The sequence below is a fragment of the Tenrec ecaudatus genome, chromosome 3, assembly GCF_050624435.1.
Source record: "Tenrec ecaudatus isolate mTenEca1 chromosome 3, mTenEca1.hap1, whole genome shotgun sequence".
Taxonomy (NCBI): Eukaryota; Metazoa; Chordata; class Mammalia; order Afrosoricida; family Tenrecidae; genus Tenrec; species Tenrec ecaudatus.
In genome coordinates this window covers 63,557,151-63,579,113 of record NC_134532.1, presented here as the reverse complement: position 1 = coordinate 63,579,113, position 21,963 = coordinate 63,557,151, and the positions used below count along the sequence as shown (strand labels likewise).

The 21,963-nt window shown below is 47.8% G+C and overlaps 1 protein-coding gene across 5 annotated transcripts in view; it reads right to left on the bottom strand.

Moving 5' to 3' along the window:
• SH3D19 (SH3 domain containing 19) overlaps positions 1-21,963 on the bottom strand; it is a 232,486-nt gene that overhangs the window by 54,576 nt on the left and 155,947 nt on the right. For all 5 annotated transcript variants that reach the window (XM_075543706.1, XM_075543704.1, XM_075543707.1 and 2 more), the window contains 4 exons: positions 14,414-14,456; positions 12,182-12,320; positions 11,894-12,047; positions 10,080-11,051 (listed from right to left, as the gene is read on the bottom strand). In XM_075543706.1, coding sequence (XP_075399821.1) covers positions 10,080-11,051; positions 11,894-12,047; positions 12,182-12,320; positions 14,414-14,456 — 1,308 coding nt within the window. The remainder of the gene's footprint in view (positions 1-10,079; positions 11,052-11,893; positions 12,048-12,181; positions 12,321-14,413; positions 14,457-21,963) is intronic.

Sequence of the window (21,963 nt, the reverse complement as noted above, 5' to 3'; positions counted from 1 at the left end):
TCTAGTCAAGTGCAGAAACACAGTGTCATTCTTCCTGCTCATCCTGACTCAATACACACGACGCTGTTCACGGTTAGGGGGGGGGGCGACTAGGGTTAGGATGGACTGGGGGGACACGAGCTTTTCTTTTGTTCTTCATTGACTAAGTCAGACTTGCTCCCGCAATATACCAGGAGCATAATGTCCAATGAAGGACAATTCGACGCTAAGAAAAAGGTCACCACTAGCCCCGGTCAAGCAAACAAAAATTAAAATCACCTCAACACAAGGAGAAAATGGACATTTTAATTTCTTTGGTTGCTTTCTCGAGGCCCTAGTGGTCCAAAATTTTCCATAAGAGAAGAAAAACGAAAGCTTTTAACATACCTTTCCTTGGTGATTCTATTTAAAAGGAAGCAATACAAAAATATGTTTCTGAATGTTTTCTCCTTTAGGCCTATTTAGTTAATAGTCACCCGCTTTTCGTTTGTAACCTTGACTAAGAGAAGGCTTAGCAAACTCCCTTGTTCTTTTATTATGATTACTCTTTAATTTTCAGTCATCACCAGCCCAAGACTCACTGGGGGAGGAAGTTTTCTTTCTGGGGCAGAGGCTGCAAGAAGGGACTCTCCTGTTTATCTCAGTCTCATTCTGCTGATGCGCAGCCGCCCAGAGGACCATTACTGTCAGACGTAACACCACATACAGTCTGTGAAACCCACTCCATCGCAGTTCCCCTACAAAAGGCAGCCTTTGTGACCAAGCCTTTATGCACCTTTCTAAAGACAAAGCCCGCGTGTGTGTGTGTGTGTGTGAGCGATCTAACACACCCTCCCTCCCTCCCTGACATCAATTCCATTCTGACTCATAGCGACCTTGCAGAGCAGGGAGACCTGGCTCTGTCAGTTGCTGAGACTGTAAATCATCGGTTCTCAAACTTATTTGGCTTACCACCACCTATTCAGGGGAAAAAAATTGCTTCAGCACTCCCCTGGGCAATTAAAAACTTTTGCTCGACTGCCCACAGTCAGGGGCAGTGTAGGTACCTTGCTCCAGCACCCGCCAGGAGGACAGGATTGCCACTTCAGAAAACACTGCAAAATCTCCACAAAAGCAGAAAACCTTCTCTCTCCCACAGAGGGCTGATGTGCTCAAACTGCTGACCTGGAGGCTAACAGCCCACTGGTCCCCCCCTGTGTCCCAGGGCTCCTTCCACACACAGTCGCTCAAAGACAGCAAGAACACTATCACGCGCTTGGCCTAGCCTAGAGACCAGAGAGGGATGGCTCCCTTTAATGGCTGCACCTTATTCCACTGGCTTTGTCGCTGCTGTCGGGTGCCACTGAGGCAGGTCCAACTCCTGGTGGCCTTGCCCACCATGTAACAGAAGGACGCTCAGTTCTGGGCCGTCCTCCCGACCTCTGACGCTGTTTGAGTACGCTGCTGTGGCTACCGTGTCCCCCAGCTCACCGACGTACTCAGTAACCCGAACGTGGATTTCAACCGTGCATTTAAGCTTACCTCTGCTATTCCATAGCGACTGTCCTTGTGCTGGAGCCCAGGAATGGCTCCTAGGAGCTCTGGGAATTGTACCTTGAACTGTGAGTTCACATACGAGCAGACTTTGAAGAAGTCCATGGAATGAAAAGGTCATGGTCTTTCTGAAGCCCTTCGTATGTGCAACCAGGGGCTCAAGCCTAACGATCATGAGGATGGGGCAGGACCGGGCAGTGTGTCCTTCTGTTGCAATCCGGTTGGTATGAGTTGAGGCCCCCCACTGCTATTTCCAGGCGAGAGCAAAGTTCAGCAGACTACATCAGATTCTCAAGTGTCTGAGAGCCGGAAGGGTGAAGGAGCCCCTGCCATAGTTCACCGACCATATCACATACTCTTTGCTCTTGCTCTTACAAATAACAATCAAACAAAGACAGAACAAACGAACAGAACAGAACAAAACCAACACTCACATCTCACCACCAATCTCCAGGAGAATCTCCTATCTAAATCTAAGGAACGTCAAAGGCATTTCTACTTTCATTTACAATGTTGGTTCCTGCCTCCTTCTGGCACCCCACCCAAACACCCGCAGTTCCACACCTGCTACTACCAAACCTGAGGTCTCCCTGCACCTGCCCCCGAGTGGCCTTCATTACTGGGCTGAGACAACCACTGGTGATAAAGTAGTTTTCTGCCCATTACCTGACTCTAATAATATGCTTGTCATCATAATTAGTTTCACCATCCCGGGCTGGCTCTCTGTCATTTCTCTCCCTTGAGTTCTGTTAATAGCAGCCATTGGCTGATAAACTATTATTCCAGTCTGTGTAATGGGGCCGAGAGCAGAAGCACGCTGCGTTTTCCGTGACAACTGGGCATGATTTGTAAAGTATGAAGAGGAATTGTCGACACTTCACAGCTCCATCACATTAACCTGGAAGGCATTCTACCCAAGAAATGAAGCCAATATGAAATTGCCTGTTTTATGAGTTTTCCTTTAATGATGTTTCTCTAATCTTTACGATGTTTTTGTAGCTTCGGTATTTTCTACTCTCTATTTTCAGAGATTAATAAGGCAGCTTCATTTCCCAAGCACGGATTTAATTTGGTTTTCTTCATTTGTGGGAGTAGGAGGCACAGACAGGCAGGTGTGACGGGGCTGGCTCCCTGTTTCTGATATTCCTCCTAGTTTCGGGTGGATGCCAGCTGATTAGGCAAGGCTTCACAGAGCGACCCCACCATCTTTTATTTATAAGGACTGTGCTATTGACGTGCCACCGAGGAGTCCCCAGCCCCCAAAGCAAGTAAACAAACAAAGGCCAAACCCAATGGAAATCCCTCCATGTGCTGTGGCCTGGGGAGCCACGTCAGCAGAGGGGCGCCATGAGGCCCAGCAGGCACTTCAGAGAGCTCCCTCTGGGAGCCTCGGGGTGTGAGGAGGCTGAGGGGCTGGAGGCAGGAGCTCAGCTTCAAGTGGGGCATTAGCAGGAGAGACGTAAACCAGAGTTCCCAAAGTAAGACCAGTAGGAGCAGCTACCCAAAGGGCTCTGAGGGGCAAGCGTGACTAACACCCTCAAACACAACAACAGCAAACGGAGTTGCCAGTGAGGTTCGTTAAGAGTAAGCTGGGCTCCACAGTTTTCGACGCTGACTCTTTCTCCCTCCTTCCGAGAGGGGCCTGTGGGTGGATGTGAACTTCCAACCACGACATTCGCAGCTGAGCAAGTGAACCCTCTGCACCACCAAAGGGCCCTAACTATAATAAGAACACCCAACCCCACTGGTTCTGACTCAGGTCGAGCTCATGTTAGGCAGGGAACTGCTCCAGTCTTCAGAGGCTAAGTTTTGGGGGTGTAGATCACCCCAGGCCTTTCTTCTGAGGCACCTCTGGGTAGACTCAAACTTTCCAACCTTTCGGTGAGGAGCCAAGGATGTTAATTATTTATAGCCCTCCAACCCTGACAGTGGACACTTACTTAAGGAGTAAGTGCGTGATGGCTAGGCGCCCTGGTGGGTGCGTGTCGGCTGCTAGTGGCTGACTAGCTGGCCAGCAATCTGAAACCTCCGCTGCTCTGGGGGAGTTCCTGTAGAGTGATACGGGCTTGGGAAGCTGGGGGCAGTTCCATTCTGCCCTCGCCCAGGCTGCGAGTCAAGCAGTGGGGCTCTCTCCCTTCAACCACTGGAGGAAGAGGAGGGTCATTATCATGAGGGGCAAAGGAGGAGACCCGGCCCTGTGAGGTTGGTTCAAGGCCAGAAGCAACAGGGAGTGAGGCCCTGGCTTATCTGATTCCAAGTGCCAGCAGCTACCACTGTGGGACAAGGTGGGGGGGTGGTGGGTGGGGTGGCGCACGAGAGGGGAGCACCCAAGGACGAGCTCTAGGTTTCCCTAGGGATGTCTGGGTGTGTGACAGTGTCACCGAGCGAGGGAAAGGATCTAGGAGGAGCCTGTTTGGAGAGAAGATCAAGTGCTCACACAGTGTAACCTCACGGTCAAGAGCCAGATGAAAGTCAGGCAGGGCTAGTAAATTACACACTTTGCTGAAAGACTGCCCCATAATTAAATGCGGTATAATGGGGTGGTAGAAAGGAGAAATCGGAAAGGCTGAGTCTGAAACTATTCATGTTCCATGTCTAGTGTTGACCTTCCTTTCTGAAGATGACTGTAATTATCTGCTTGCTGACAACGAATAAATCCTCAGCAATTACTAACCGAGGTGTCGTCCGTACAGACGCTCGCCAGCAGTGGTATTTCTGTAGCCGGTTCTCATCCCCACCTCTACTCCCATACCTCCCACTGTTTGCCGCTGTACTGGGCTACACGGTGGGCAGTGAAGTCAACAGTTCAAAACCACCAGCAGCTCCGCGGGAGAAAGAGCATGCTGTTTATGCCCCTAAAGCAGTGGTTCTCAACCTGTGGGTCGCGACCCTTTGGGATTCGAACGACCCTTTCACAGGGGTTGCCTGATCCACAGCGGTAGCAAAATTACAGTGATGACGCAGCAGCGAAAATCATGTTGTTTGGGGGTCACCACCACATGAGGAGCTGTATGAAAGGGCTGAGGCATGAGGAAGGTTGGGAACCGCTGCTCTAGAGGAACACTCCTGAGTGGGAATTGACTCGGCTTTGGTTTCATCCAAACTGGAAGGAGCCCTGGCGGCACATTGACGTAAGCACTGAGCTGCTAACTGGACCGTCAGTGGTCCCAGGAGGTCAACTGCTCCACAGGAGAGCCATGAGGCCGCCTGTCCCTGCCAAGATGTCAAGTTTCAGAAACTCAAAGGGGCAGTTCCGTGCCAGTGAGACATGAAGCTGCCTGCTCTGGGAAAGAGTTACAGCCTCCGAAACCCGTCCCAGAGTCTCTCCATATCAGAATGTTAAAGTGCTAAAGAGCAAAGATGTCGCCTTGGGGACCAAGGTGCGCCTGAGTCAAGCCGTAGTATTTTCACGTGTCTCGCATCCATGTGAAGGTTGGACATGCGTAGGGAACACTGAGAGAAGCTCAAGCACTTGAATTACGGCGTGGGTGACGAAGATACAAGTACCGCGGTGTGTTAAAGAACAAACAGGTCTTGGACAAAGTACAGCTAGAATGCTCCTTAGACGTGAGGCTTGCGAGAGTCTGTCTCATGCACTTTGGACGTGTCATCAAGAAAGACCAGTCCCTGGAAAAGAACACCATGTTTGGTAAAGTAGAGGGATGTTGAAGAAGAGGAAGACCTTGGACGAGATGCACTGACACAGTGGCTGCAACAACGGCCTTCAGCAAGACAGTAACTGCGAGGCTGGCACAGCACCAGGCAGTGTTTTGTACTCTTGTGCACAGTGTCTCTACGAGCTGCGACCCTAACATGAACAGCACCAACCACTGCCTATCAGAACGGTATCTAACAGTCACCTAACAAGACCCTGAGTTGGGCTTCGGTTTTATCTGATACCGAAGGAGCCTTGAACTCACCCAAGGACATCGGTTTAAACCCACCGACCACTAGCTCCTTGAAATCAAGATGACGCAATGTGCTTGTGTAACGATGGAGAATCCCAGAAGCCCTGCGTCGGCTTGGGAGCTTTTGGTTTTTGGTTTGGATGCCACAGACAGACGAGCAGTTCCACTCCAGCCTGTGGTTCTCCTCTCTTCCTGTGAGGTCACTATGCTGAGTGACAATGAACTTGATTCGGTTTTCCTGAACCATTTAACACCAAAACCAAAATAGCATGCGTGTGTGTGCGCGCACACATACACACACAGGTTTAAATGAGAAAACGAAATTAACAAAGGGTTAAACCAGGGGCCCTCAAACACATGTGGCCCGCCGAGGACATTTATCCGACCCACTGGGTGTTTTTGGCCTGTTTTTTTTTAATTTCAAAATAAGATATGTGCAGCGTGCATAGGAATTTGTTCATAGTTTTTTTTTTAAAAAATTATAGTCCAGCCCTCCAACATTCCGAGGGACAGTGAACTGTTAAAAAGTTAGAGGAACCCTGGTTTAAACTGAAAGGTGCGTCTTTCTGGTTTATGTGCTCTGGCCAGTTATGTGCCTGGTAAATATTGTACAAATATTTGCTCTCATGTAAAATCCCACTGTGCTTTGCAGACTTTGGTTTTAAAATCACAGCACTTGTACCCTTTGGATCCATGTTAGACATTTGTAAGATGGCAGTTGGCCTTCTGAAAAGACTATTAAACTCCTATGACCACACGTTTTACCCCAAATAAGGAAGCAGCAGTAAACGGGAGCTTATCATGACAGGAGAGCAGCAGTCTGACAAATCAAAGATAAGCTTTACCACCTCACCCTCCAGCTGAACAGCGAGAGGAACGAAACCATATTCTCTGCCTCTTGGGAAATCTAATTGTCCTGATCTTGGCAGCAAACCCGCAACACTCTATTTTATTTACAAAACCTTGCATTCCCCAGGGAAGATGTTCCGTGAAGATTACAGGAAAAAAAGAGGCTGTAACATATGGCTGGGTCCTCACTCCTTCGCTGCTCTCTCCCAGGCCCTCCCGAGCTGGCTCTGCTCCGGGACTCCCCGCAGGGACCAGGGCCAATCTGAGGAGTCTCTGGGGGGCAGGGGTACCCTCTATGATGTCTCACCTAAGAAGGATTGGTTTATGTCTCCTGAGAATTATGTCGAGATCTTAAGCCCTCTGCTTATGAACAGGAATCTATTTGGAAATAGGGAGTTTCTTTTGTTATATTTATGAAGGCAGATCAGAATTAAGAAAGAAAACCTCACTGTCACCCGGTGGATGCTGGCTCATAGTGACCCCATAGGACAGGGTAGAACTGCCCCCTGTGGGCTTCCAGACCGTTCCTCTTTGCTGGAGTAGAAAGCCTTATTTCTTCCAACAGCAGGGATCCTTGATGCCAGAATTGGGTGGGCCTTAAACCAAATCCCTGAGAGATGCCATACAAAATCAAAATGGACAAGGCACACATTGGTATCAGGCGAGATGCCATGTGAAGACAGAGGGAGATGAGTCTGCAAGCCCATGACTGAAAGACAGAGGAGCCTTCCTCTAGAACTCAAGTCCTGCCTTTGGACTTGTAGCTCCTAGAGCCGTGAGACGATTAACCCTTGTTCTTGAACATTCGCCCCCCCACCCCGCCATAATGTTGTCTCTCTCCAACCCCCTATATCCTTTCAATGTGACACGGGAATGTCTAATGGCCCCAAACTGCTCTCTGCTCACTCCTAGGATAGTCATGGAGAAACTGTGGGGGCACAGAGGCGCTTGCAAAGCCAGTAAACCAAACCTACCCCCCCATCGGGAGAACAGTGAGGCTTTCTGTACCCAGAGAGATCTGCAGTCTCAAAAACCCAGAGGGGCTGTTTACCCAGCCCTAACAGGATCACTATGAGTCAGAACCGACTCCATAGCAGTGAGTTTTGAATGGAGCAGACGTTGATGGTTCAAACCCATCGGCTGCTCCCTGAGGGAGGGCGAGGTAGCAACCTGCCTTCATAAGACGACAGCCTAGTCCCAAAGATCTGTCACTGGGAGGTGACTGTGTTAGGTAGCCAGAGCAGGGATGTCTGAGGGGCATGCTCCAAGTTCAGCCCCACCCCCTTTCCCTTGAGCCAGGACACCTAGATTGGCCCAAAGTAGGCCAGGTGGGCTCAATTCAGCCAATGGGGTCAACCAATACCTTCAATCACGCCTCCCAGACAAAGGGCCTAAACATCGGGACCTTGAGACCACCCACCGGGCCCTTTTCTTTCGCTGCTTCGCTGCTTTCCAATTGGCCGTGCCTCGGCTTTTCTGGCCCCAGGCCACCATATGTGGGTGCACAGTCCCATGAGGGTGTTCAGAGACTGTGAAACCTGAAACCTCTTCCGTCCTTCATAAAAACCCAGTTGGATCACAGACCAGGCTTCGGTGTGAATTCTTTCTCGTGGGAAGCCATGAAGAGAAGTACTTCCCACGGGAGAAATCGAACAACTGGGGTCTTAAAAGCCTGTGAACGGCCCCCTGTGGTTGCCACTATGGGCCTTTCTCCATCTGGAGCAAAGATAAGTGAGCAACATTGAAGACACAAAGCAACACTTAGTGTGGCAGACTAAGTGGCCCAGTGGATCTCACCAGAGGCCAGAGCTGGATGGTGCCTGGTCACCACTACCAAGGGCTCTGAAAGGGATCATATTACAAGGTTCTCAATAGACGGGGAGAGACATGTGGAGCAGAACTCAAAATCATTCAAAAAAGGACTAGGCTCACTGGTTAGATAGAGACTGGTGGACTCCCTGAGACAATGGCCCTCTGCCACAGATGTTTCAGGTCTGAAAATGACTCACCCCCATAGCTCAATATGCAGCTGAACAATAGACAGGTCTTACAATAATAGTAAGGAGGGACTCACTCCTCAGAAGAGTCAACTATCTGAGACACAAAAGGCAGCATTTGACAAAGCACAAAGTTCAGGAGGCAGGGATGGTTAAGAAAGAAGGCAGAACCCTTGATAATTTATAAATTATTATTTTGTCATATCATATACTATCTGACTTCACTTTCTGTTGTCTGTCCCCCAGGGAGGTTATATAAAGATCCCAGTAATCGGTTCCCCCTTTCTACTCCACTTCCCTCCACCCTTCCGGTATGGACACTCTCATCACTGGTCCTGAAGGGATCATCTGTCCTGGATTCCCTGTGTTTCCAGTTCCTACCTGTACCAGTGTACATTCTCTGGTCTAGCCTGATTTGTAAGGTAGAATTGGGATCATGATAGTGGGTGAGGGGGAGGAACCATTTAAGAGCTAGTGGAAAGTTGTATGTTTCATTGTTGCTACATTGCACCCTGACTGGCTCATCTCCTCCCCACGACCCTTCCCTAAGGGGATGTCCAGTTGCCTACAAATGGGTTTTGGGTCCCCACTCCGTACTCCCCCTCATTCACGATGATATGATTTTTTGGTCTTTGATGCCTGATACCTGATCCCATCAACACCATATGATCACACAGGCTGGTGTGCTTCTTCCATGTGTGCTTTGTTGCTTCTGAGCTAGATGGCCGCTTGTTTACCTTCAAGTCTTTAAGACCCCAAATACTATCTATATCTTTTGACAGCTGGGCACCATCAGCTTTCTTCACCACATTTGTTTATGCACCCATTTGTCTTCAGCAATAGTATTGGGGAGGTGAGTACACAATGATATGATTTTTTGTTCTTTAATAATTTAAGTTATCAAGGGTTCATGAGGGAGGGGGAACGGGGAAAGAGGGGGGAATGAGGATCTGATGCCAAGGGCTTAAGTGGAGAGCAAATGTTTTGAGAATGATGAGGGCAATGAATGTACAAATGTACTTTACACAATTGATGTATGTATGGATTGTGATAAGAGTTGTATGAGCCCCCAATAAAATGATTTTTTTAAAAAGAAAGAGGGTAGAATCGAAACAGGAAACATGGAGGAAGTAGGATAAGTGATGTTATATAACAGGGATTCCAATCAATCTGGACACAAAGTGGGTATGCATTGTTGAAAGGAAGACTGATTTGCTCTGCTAAGCTTTACCCAATTCACACAAAAAAAGTTAAAAAAAATATATTAGCTAAAAATATATTTAGCAATCCTATGCTGTCAGATGGGGCCACTGAGAGTCCATGGCAGCTGGTTCTAAGAGTACCAGTGAATTAAGGGTGCATTTGCACATTTTGCATTTCTGTATTCACTTCCTGCCTTTCCCTCTGTGGATCCCTTCTTTCGCTGGGACTCATCTCCCCACGTCATAGTTTCTGCTCCCACTGTGTCCAAGCCACCCCAGCTCGTCTCTGTCCCTGTTTCTCCCAGTCTACACACATGCACAGAGCAGTGCACACTCACACCTCAATTACTGGAGGCTAAAGCTCACCGCCATCGAGTCATGTCCACTCATAGCGACCCTGTCAGACAGGGTAGAAATGCACCCCCCCCCCATGAGCTTTTGAGATTCTAACTCTCTGCGGGGGCAGAAAGCCCCTTCTTTCCCCCGTGGGGCAGCTGGGGGTTCAATGGGCTCCTCTTGCAGGTGGCAGCCCAATGTGTAACCAGGACGCCACCAGAGCTCTGCAAACGAACACAGCAAGTGGCGTCTCCTCCACTTCTGAGCGCACTCACCCAGAACCATCTCTGAACTGCTAGGTTCTTCAGCCAGGCGCCCCAACGGGCTGGGTAACACTTCATCGTCAAAGCTGATGAGATCGATGTCCCCCAGGGACTGGCTTTGTGAGAGTGGGCCCAGGGGCCCAGCAGGGGGCCCTTCTCCCAGGGACTTGAAGGCTTTGGCTTGTGAAGCCGCTGAGAGCCCGGGAGGGGTAGTGGCTGGTTTCGGTGAAAGGCAGGTGGTATTTTCCAAGGAAACAGATTTCTTGGGCAACAAAGGCCGAGGGGCAGGAGTCGGGGCTTTCTTCCCGCCGTCTGGGCCCTTGGCTGTGGCCCCTCCCCTGAGCAGCTCAGGATTAGCGCTTCGAGTAAGGCCAGGGTTTGGTTTCTTTGGCAATTCGGGTTTGGTTAGTGGGATGCTGCCTGCTTCTTGAGGTGGGGGGTGTGGGTTGGATCCTTCCCGGGGGGCCACCTTGAGTCTGTTTTCTGTCCAGGAGTCCCATTCGCCAGAAGCTCTGCTGGCAGCTGGCTTGGGAGCCACTGCGGGTTTCCCCGAGGAAACCCCAGGCCGTGGGGGGACTGTGCGGGGAGCAATCTCTGGTTTCTTCGGCAGTCCTGAGGTTTCTGTATTGATCTGACCCTCAAATGCTTGGACTCTTGAGACAATGCTGTTTTGGCTTCGTTCTGTGTTCATCGTGTTCGCCACCACCTGGCTGTCCAAGTCGTTACCATCCAACAGGGACTGAGGCTGGCTTGGCGGTGGGGCACCGTCTGCGACCCGGTCACTAGTTTTCTGGGGGCCTGGCTCTTTAATGTGAGTCTTTCTGGCGACTGGCCTGAGGTTGCCTTTTGATCTTGGCCTTGGCACTGGACATCTTGGGGCACTGAGGGTTTCTGGACAAGTCTGCTCCTCAGGAGTATCAAAGACTATCAGAGGTGCCGCATTGGTTGTAACTGCTGGGGAAGGCTTCAGAGGTGACTGTAGTGCTGACAGGAAGAAAAAGGTGCAAGGAAGTTACAATGCTACGAGAGGGGGGGGACCCAACAACATCAAAGATAAGCGTGTTTTCTCAATAGACACAGGGACTATAAAGAGATTATTTCCTTCATTAAGCAAACACACACAGAATCGAATTCCAGAATCACACTGGGGAAATGCTGGACTGAGTTTCCTGGAGGAATATTCTTCAAGTCATAATGACCCATAGAACAAATATTTACTTGATGATATTTTAAAGCATTTTCACAATACTGGCAGACCCCTGAAACTCCCATGAAGACGTATTGGAAACTCACAGGGGCAGTCCCACCGTGGTCTATGGGGTGGCCATGATTCAGCATCAACTCAAAGGCACTGAATTTCGAGATCACGTTCCTGGACCTCAGGATACTTTTCACACAAGCCATTTCTCTTCAGTTGCCAAAATGCCCATCATTTCCTTTCCTGGACTTCCCCAAAGCCGCTCACCTCCGTTGTCCTAACACAAAGCTGTTTTCAAGGCTAACGGGACAACCGTCCTCAGGATCCCACTCCATTTTGGTGGCTAGCTAGCACCTCCTTCTCCATGGGAATAGGGGGCAGCCGCAGGAACAGGCAGCCTTGGGTTAAACAGATGAGGTTTTTGTGTTGTGCACCGGGGGGTGAAGCCATGAGTTGGAGGATGATCTACTAGTGCAATCACGGCGCCCCTCGATTAAGAAGCAGAGCCCCATGAATTATGCACACATGGCCAAATCATTTCAAAGGCTGGGAGCCTCTGGAACAGTATGCCAGGGGAAGGAAGGGCAAACCCCAACACCGCCCCCCCGCGGCCCGCCCCACGCATTACTTTGAGGCAGATGGTTGTCTATTTCTTCTGCAAAGTCCGTCTGAGTTGCGGATGTGACCGTGTGCCTGGGAAAGGCAGTGGCATTGTTATTGTTCGTCGTGTTCACTTGAACCTGGTTGATCTCTTTGATGACTTGCTCATAAGAAGGTGGAAGCTGTACGTGAGAGAAGGAAGCTTTTAGACAATTCCACGGGCAAATCAGCAAGGGGCTAGCAAGTCTCACGGCTCTCAGCTTGGAAGTTTGTTTAAAACAAAAAAGAGGGAGGAGACAAAATGATGTTCCTTCACCTCAGCGGGGATCAGCTCGCTGGGCCTCCACGGGCCACCGGAAGAAGGTGGTGGAAATCCCAATGCTGGGGACGGCCCCCCCGGGAACCAAGAGGTGGGTCTCAGAGGCTCAGCTGCGACGATGGTGATCTCTGGGCGCCTGCAAACAGAAGCAGCAATGAGGGCCTGGAGACAAGCAACAGACTTAGAGAACCACTCAGTCACCCACAGGCATTACCCTGCAACGGCCACATCGTCAGAAATGACCTACCTGCCCAGCCCAGGCTGTCGCTAAAGGCAGCCTCGAGGGGACAGGTGGCACTCCACAAGTTCAAGCAGGACCCTAGTACATCGAGTCCTGCCCTGGTGGAGAAGGCTAACTGCCAGTCCCCCGCTGCTGCCAACTGGACTCAGGGCAGCCCCCAGTGTGGAGGGCAGAGCAGCTCCCGAGGGGGCTTTCAAAGCTCTGAGCTTCTGGGAACAGATTACTAAGCAGTTCTTCCAAGATGGTTTTGCGTGGGGTTGGACCATCTGAGTTTTGGTTATTAATCAAGGGCTTAACTGTTAAGCATCGCCCAAGGACTCCTAAAGACCAACTTAGACCCATAGCAACTCTCCTCTTTCCAGAATTCTGTTGATCTGGCCTACAGTACAAAGGCAAAATCAAGGGGGCTTCACAAAGTTTATGGAAAGTCAGATTAAGAGATCATGCATGGAATTTCCCCACAAGCCCTTCGAAGCCCTCTCATGCATACTACAGTAGAAAAACGCACTAACCCAATGGAACCGCATGGCTTTCTGCTTTTGTGAAGCGCACAATCTGAAACAAAAATGACCACCAGACTCTCCTATTCTCTTCTGCCGCTCTCTACCTGTGTGCTTCAAGCCGAAGCTACCTTGACGTGTTTAGAGCTGACCGTTTTCGACATGATTTGATAGTTCATCTTGAATGCTCTAGCGGGTAATAGTGATTTTGGGATATATATATATATATATATATATATATATATATATATAAAATCATTTTATTAGGGACTCATACAACTAGTTCATCACAATCTACACATCCATCCATTGTGTCAAGCACCTTTGTACATTTATTGCCATCACCATTCTCAAAACATTGTTTTCTGCTTGAGTTGGGAAATTTTTTGTATCGTTTTCTAAACCTAATTCTACATTTTCAGTTTTTATATTTTATCTTCAACCTGATTCCTTATTAAAAAAATATCAAGTGTGTGACCCTGAGCAAATCAGTCAGCCTCCCTGAGTCTCAGTTTTCTTATCTGACTCTCAAGGGTGCTGAGACCAGTTTATACTTTCTCTGAGATGTAAAAAGTGAAAGAACACTGCCATCATTTTTTTAAGTGTGCATCCTTGCACACACCTACGCATTTGTGAAACAATAGAGCAGGATCTTTGATTATACTTGAATTTCCTTTCCTAAGAACCTCGGGTTATAGTTTTTGTCTAACCCAATGAGGACTTACAAATTATCACGTGTTAAGCACTTTATGTGCATTAATCCTACGGTAACCTTGTGAAGAGGTCTGATGAGACACACATGTCAGATGGGGACACAGAATTTTAGAAAGGTAACGTAGCTGTGCCCCAGATTAAATGTTGGAAAGGTAATGAAGTCAGTATTTGAACTTGGTTCTATGTGACATTGAAGTCCTCGTGCTTAATTACTCTATAAGAAACATGAAAGCAGAGAGCATGTCTCATAAACATCCATCCATCTATCCGCCAATCATTCATCTAGCTACCTACATACTCACCTTTCCATCCTTCTGTTTGTCCATCCACCTATCTGCCAACAGAGTGGTGGTTCTTCCTTGCATCTACCCATTCATTCCCTCCTCCCTGCTCTCACCAGCCATCTATCCACACAGCAAACCCTCCGGCCTGCCTGCCTCCCCCTCGCCTCCACCCCTCCACTCAATTCTCTGTCCTGCCATCTACCCAGTGGCATTTACTAAGTAGCACGAGGCACAACGTCTATTTCAGAAGGAGTTACAACAATACTTTATATATAGCAGTTGCTTAATAAACATTTAAAAAATGGACTTCAGTAAATAATAACAGCCAAAAGAGTATTTTCAGGCCTGTTGTCTCAGGTAATGTAGTCACGAGACAGAACACAGTAATACATGGCTTATGAAAGAGAACTATTTAACTTGCTAGCGGATGACAAAGCTTTATTTCAATTATTAATAGGATATATGTCCTCTATTGTAAATAGAGCCGTACCTTCTATCTCGATGCAGCTCATTCTGAGTAGCAGTCCGAGAAGCTACAGAAAGAAAGAAAAAGTGTTTTACCTCAAAATTAGTACAGTCAAGAAAAGCTTACATTTTTCTAGTGTCCTCTACTGAAATTAAGTTAGTTTATACCTGACACCATATAAACTCTCAAAAGTTGTAGACTGCATTCATTTTAAATCAATAATTAGAAAAGGAAATGAAAGTGATCTTTTGTTTTGACATAAAATTATCATTCTATATTGGAATTGCATAGGAAAATAGCATAAAATAACAACAGGCAGAAAAGGTTTTTTTAATGCCTATTTACCCAAGAGGTGATACTTTTATGATGTTTATTACTATTATCAAGAGAATAGAAGTGGTCAAATTTTTATCTATGATTTTCTAATTTTTCTGAGTAATCATAACCTTTATTTTATTATACAAGGTATGAGTGTAGTAATAAAAGTCAAAAAATTGAAATGACTATTATAACTATGTGGTACACTTATTTTATATACGAGGGCTTCAAACAGTTCGTGGAAAGACGGAATGAAAAGATAATGGGGAATTTCCACAAGGCTCAAATGACAACAGCCAGATGGTTTAAATTGTTTTCCAAGTTTTATTTTAGAAGTAAACCAAGTCTTCCTCAGATGACTCGGAAAATACAGCCCCCATGAGGTCAGTTTTTGTGTAAGAGAGAGAGGGCATCACCCCCATTTCCAAGGAGCATATTCTGAAGACTTCTCATTTTTGGGGAAACAAATGAACAAACATAACAAGAACTGTCAAGATGAATGCACGCAAGCGTTTTGTCGATATACTATCTCTACCCGTTGCCTTACTATGTCTCCAGTACCCTTGCTTTTCCAGCTCTGATTGGGAAGGCTTGGAGGTAGGAATCTTTTCTCCCTGCCTCCTGATGGGTTTTTGCTCCTGTGGGACTAGGAAGCTGCCATGGCCGGGAGGCCGGTGGAGGTGGGATTTGGGCTGAGGCTGAGGCTAAGCGGGGTGCGCAGAGCAGGCCCCTCACACTGGAACCCTCACTCTAGAGCTCCCATCAAAGGGGATCCTCTCTCTATCCATGCCACCAACCGGTCTGCCAGACTGCTACCTGCTTAACCAAAAGTGAGACCAAGCTGAGGCGAGTTTTGTCTACCGGAACCAAAGAGGGCAGAGGGGCGAAAGCGGTGCGCGGTGCTTCTGACTCGGAAGAATGGTTTCGCGAAGATAGAGGCTCACCCGAATGTGCGACAACCACACCACCACCACTACCACCACCGAAGCCAGGCCACAGGCACAGCCCTTTACCAAGACATCGTGTTGTCACAGACATACCTCTTTCACGGGACATTTTGGCTGTGCACTATTCATGAGTGCTACAGGAAAGAAAGAAGGGGTTACAGAGGAAGAAAGGAAGGGACAAAAAGTGACCCTAACTGCCTGTGCTCTAAAAGGAAGACTGCCTCGCAGGCCTTTCCCCGCTCTGCACACTTGGAGGGAAACGAAAGTCGAGGAAACACAGTCACGGAGTGGGCAGCAATCTGTTGCTGCCTGTAGAGACCAGGAGAGCCACACACGTCTCCCCCAGGTCGGACTGATGGACACCCTGTCTGTCACAAGGAAGGTGCGCCCCATCGGGCTTCCTATGGCTTGCTTTTCTTCTGCGGTATCCCTGGGTGTCACACTTCCACCTGTGGGTTAGCAGCCACGGGCACCCACCATTTGCTCCACTCAGGGACTCCTCCAACCATGCTGCCTGTGGTTTGGAACCACGGTGCACACGCGTGCACGCACACACACACACACACATTTTAAAAAATCTAAGAGCAATTTTACAAAATCAATTTGCTGCTCCAGTCAAGATCAATGGGAAAATGTGAAGGAACAAGAGAAATACTTAACAAGGCAATTCAGTAGTCCATGTAATATTCTTTGAAATCCATGGCTTTTAACCTGGTCCTGCCACTTCACACCAGAGGTGGTCACAATAGGACCTGCTGGCAGAGGGGTGTGCTACTACTCTGGAAGGGGAGAGGGTGGGGAGTGGAAGGGTAGGCCCTTCCCTGGGTCCTAAGGCCCACTGCTCTCCCTTCCCCTACTCCGAATGCTTCTTTTCAATCACCTGTCTTTTATAAACTCTCTTTTCCCTTTCCATCCTTGGAGAACAATTGGGACAGAATGTCTGGGTTGAACACATCCCATAGCTAGAGATGCTCTGGCTTTTCACGTCATAGCTTATAATTCCCTCTCGCTCATCTTTACTTTTGGTTTATCAATCACACTCTTACGTTCCTGAGTGAACAGATCTGCTGCAGGCGTTACCGGAACTGAGATCTGCACCAGTGTCGATGCCAACCACAGTGCTTCCTGTAACTCCCGCCATCAGCTGAGCATTCTGGGTTACGGCCCCAGTGGTCTAAAGGCAGTATATTCAGTTGAAAGTTATCCTTTCATGTGACAGAATCATTTCTAAAGATTTGTAGATATTTAAACTCCGCTGGACACAAAACGTGTTCATATTGTTGTCGCTAGGTGCCCTTGCGTTGGTCCTCACCCACGGTGGCTCCACACAGAACTGTGCAGAACTCCGCCGGCCCAAGGCCGCACGCTGGCTGTTATCTTTGACTTAGGAAGCTAAGCAGGGGCAACAGGTGTGAGGATGCGGAGGACCAGGCAAGGGTCCCTTCTGTCAGACAAAAAGTCTCTGAGTTGTAAACTCATGAAACCTACAGGAAACCAGCTGAGATAGGGCTTTGACACTGAGCACCAATAAAGAAAACAGGATGACAGGCCTCGGAGAGCCACAGAGACCATCCCACTTAGACTCTGCGGTTGTTAGGTGCTTTCGACAACGAACACTGCCCGGTCCTGCGCCACCTTCACACTGGTTCCCAGGCCTGAGCCCACTGTTGCCGCCACCGTGTCAATTCGTCTTCTTGAGGGCCTTCCTCTTTTTTTCAGTGCCCCTCTACTCAGCCCTGCAGATGACAACACTGAGATCGAGAGGTGCTGGGCCACAGTCCGTTTAGGCTGGGAGAAATCAGCTCCTTGAATCATTTGGACTCTTCTGGAACCAGAGCTACATGCTCGTCCTGGCTTTAAATTTATTTATTTGATGTGTATCTAAATAAATAAACACACCGAAGGATTATTATAGCACAGCATCCTTGCTGAAAAAATAAAAACAAACAAAAAAAGCTCGCCGCCACCGTGCCGATTCTGACTCATAGTGACCATTGGACAGGCTAGAACTGCCCCTCTAGGTTTCCAGGATTCTTAATTCTTTACGAGAGTAGAAAGCCCCGTCTTTCTCCCGAGGAGAGGCTGGTGGTTTTGAACTGCTGACTTTGCTGTTAGCAGGCCAATATGTAACCCACTCCACGACCAGGACTCCTGATCCTTGCCAAGATCCCACTGAAACGACTGTAGTACAAGCATGCGTGCTGTGGTGTCCATGAACATCACAATAATGAACAGTACATCACTGACTACATAAACTGGGACAGACCACGAAAGAGCCGCATCTCACACGGCAGAAAGCCTATCTGTGCAGAAGAGCAAGCCCCTCGCTGGCCTTGCAGCCAGGAAGCTGGCGGGGTTCACCTGCAGCTGGACCTTGTGCCCACTCCATGAAGCCCCGGGACTGAACGAGGTTAACAATGCCAGTCAGAGTGTTACTCTGTAATGCCTCTGAGTCAGTTCCTGATTTAAGTATATATTCAATGTAACCTAATCAATTTTCTCTTTAAAAAGTTAATGAAAGGAAAATTATGTAATTCCCGATGAAAAAAAAAAAAAGCTCACCGCCAGCAAGTCAATGTTGATTCATAGTGACCCCTCTGGGGTTCTAAGACTGTAACTATTTACAGGAGTAGAAAGCCTGGGCTTTCTCCCCAGGACCTGTTGGTTTCGAATTGCCGATCATGGGGATTGCAGCCAACACATTAACTACTACACCACCAAGGCTCCTCATTAGTCACTTGAAAAAATTTGATTAAAGATATTTAGGATTCACAAGAATGAATGCAAAAAGAAGGATCTCGGCTGGAAGCAGAACTCATTCTCAAAGAACCTGGAACGTGTTTTTTTTTTCTATTTGTAGGGTTAGTTGAGTCTAGAAGGTAAAACAAAATTATTCACAACCTCTTAATCAGATGAGAGAACAAGGCAAAAGAGAAAAGAGCACAGCCATTCTTCATAATGTATGTACAGGGCCCCACGGACGGTCTACCCTGGCCCAAACCTGAGGAAGAACAATCAACCAATAGTTCTTGAGTGCTTAAAACCAAACAACCAACGACACTGGTGGAAATTATAGAATTCTTTTAAATATAATCGAACTTTTGAACTGTATGATATGTGAATAATATATGCCAATAACACTATTAAAAAAAACAAAACAATTGTTTTGGGATGGGGGGGGTGCCTGTCACCAGGGACAACAGAAAGAAGCAGGATGGCAAGTGGCAAAGAGTACAAATTTTGAAGTCAGGCCAACCAACCAACCAACCAACCAACCAACCAACCAAATAAACAAAAACGCCAACCAAAAACAATTCCACTGCTATTGGGTCAATTTCAACTCACAGTGACCCTATAGGGCAGAGGAGAACTGCTCCATAGGGTTTCTTTATGGAAGCAGACAGCCTCAACTTATCCCTGGGGAGCCGCTGGTGGATTTGAACTGCCAACCTCGCATTTAGTAGCCCAGCATTCAACCACTGGAGCACCGTGTTGTAAAAAAACTGAAAAGGCAGGTCTTCTTGCTTTCTCAGCTGAGGCAATGCTCCAGTCCGAGCTCTCTGGTGTCGACTTGTCACTACCTGGAATCACCTCCAGTGTTTCTCATCCTCAGTAGCCCAAGAACATGTTCAAATTTCCCCCTTGCTTGATTCTGCTCCCTCCTCAACCTACAGCCCCTCCCACCCCTTTTGTTGACCATCAAATGTCTCCAACAAGCCAGCTGCCCTGACTTCAAGATTCCATTCATGTTCAACTCCATGTCTGGGTTCCCAGCCCAGTGAAACAAAAACTCACACTCACTGCCATCGAGTTGATGCTGATCATAGCCACCCTCTGAGGCGGGGTTAAACTGCCTCTGTGACTTCTGAGCCTGTAACTGTTACGGGAGTAATAAGCCAGTCTCGCTTCCAGGAAGTGGGTGATGGTTTCAATCTGCTGACCCTGTGGATTGAAGCCCAATGTGTAACCACTACACCACCAGGGCTCCTCTCTATCCTCAGCAGTCTACTGAAATTGCTCTCTCGAAGGACTCTACTGAGCCCCTAAGCACAACACTCAGTGGCCCATTTTCAGCTTTTTGCTGCTTGGCCATGCTTGTAACACTAAACTTATTAGTGCCCTAACCATCATCTCTCAAATCCTCCTCCTCCTCCTCCTCCTCCGAGCTCCAACACCAGTCTCCTGGGTTTCCTCTTAGCCGGGCCATTCTTTTCCAGCTGTCTTGACCAACCTTAGTTACCTTCACCAAGCTGTTCATGGTACAGAGGCCTCGGGGAAAGCAAGATCTACCTCGGAGGAATTATGGGAAGCCAGGTCCACATTATAATCCCTAACAGAACAACAACCAAAAAACCCTATCCCCAACGAATGGATTCTGACTTACACTCACTTAAACTCATTGCCAATGAGTCACTTCCAACTCACGGGAGCCTAAGTCCAACAGGGAGGTAAGATCAGATGGCAGGGAACAGAGGCAGGAGTCAGCAGGCTCAGTGAAGCAGGCTCAGTGAAGGAGACCCTCCTCCTCAGTGGAGCTGGGCTTAGAGAGCCACGTGTTCATTGTTCTTAAGGGTATGTACGGCCCAACACATTCCCAGGAGTTTATCTTTGGTCATTCTCTACATTGCCTACGTGTGGAGCTACTCTCACAACTTTGCCTTCAAATTATGTCTCAATAAGGTGACCAGATTTTAACATTGGTAAAGTGGGACACCATTGATAAAACTCATATCCTGGTGAAATAGCCACATGGCAGCCGAAAACCGTATACCCTAGCTGGTCATGTATTCTTTCCAAAAACCGGGACTTTTTTAAAACACCGCGGGAAAACCTGTTAAAAATCGGGACTGTCCCACCCAAAGCGGGACGTCTGGTCACCCTAATCTAGCAAGAAATTCTTTCCTAGATTCTAGACCCCACTTTCTAACTTAAAATCACTCTCATCCATTTTTCTTCCCCTAAAGGGCTCTGATAGGATTAAGTTGTTTTCTCCCAAAATATGTGTTGCAAATCCTAGTCACCATCCAAAGATTAAATTCACTGCCATCAAGTTCCGACTCACAGAGACCCTGTAGGACAGGGTAGAACTGCCCCTGTGGGCTTCCAAGACTGTCACTCTTCACAGGAGTAGAAAGCCTCATCTTTCTCCTTCAGGGCTGCTGGTGGTTTTGAGCTGCTGACTTTGTAATCACTACGTTACCAAGGCTCCTCCCTGTGTCCCCACGGCTGAGACTATAATCCCATTTGGAGATTGGTTCTTTTGATGTGAATGGGGACGTTAACAGTATTCAGTGTACTTGAAGTCGATTTAGAAGGAGCAAGCTATGCAGAATGGACAGAGCATCAGGCGGAAGAGGATGAAGAGAGATGTCCAGACACAGGAAGACCACCCAGCAAAAGAAGTCAAAGACTTCGTATAGATCCAGCACCCTGACCCAGGGCTTTTAGCCTCCTGGAACAGGGAGAAAGTAAACTTCAACTCTAAACACTGTAGTATTTGTTACAGCAGCCCCGGATAACTAAGGCGCCCAGGCATGTGAAGCTCGTGTGACTCGTCACACCTCAATTCATTCCATCATGCGCGAGCGCATTCCCACATCCTTATAGGTCACCAGTACAGAAAAACCCCAGAATGGGGAAATGTGGATTATCTTTCTGTATTGCCACTTTCTGAATTTTTCACTGAAATGGTTCAAATCCAGGCTGCTCCTGACTTATGGGTAGCCTAGATTCCAAGACAGGTGATGGGCTGCTAACTGTGAGGTTGGAGGTTGAAATCCAGCCGCTGCTCCTCAGGAGAGTGATGAGGCTGTTGGCTGCGTAAAGATTTATAGTCTAGAAACCCCTGTGGAGTGTTGCTGTGAGTCAGGACTGCCTCGATGGCAGCAGGTTTGGTTTTGGGATCTTCATGGACGCAGACAGCCACATCTTTCCACTGTGGAGCAGCTGGTGGGTCGGAATCATGATCACTTGGTTAGCAGCAGAGTGCTTAACCACCGCACTACCAACGATTCTTAAATTTAAACCAAATTTTAAAAATTCATACTAAATCTTAGAAATTTTGTTTTGCAAAATAGCCTGCATTCTACTTAGGATGGTGGCTTGATAGCTCAAATAATGCAAAGTATATCTAAAATATTTAAAGTGCTTTCTTTGTTTTGTTTTTGTTTTCCATAACTGGTAATCTATGTCTTTCTTGGGAAGGTGTTTTGTTTTTTTCCAGAGCAATTCATTAAAAAGAGTATTAAAGTCCTGCACGTTTCAAAATTTTCAAGCTTTAATTAAGAGGTAGAGAGAAGAAGCAGGGGT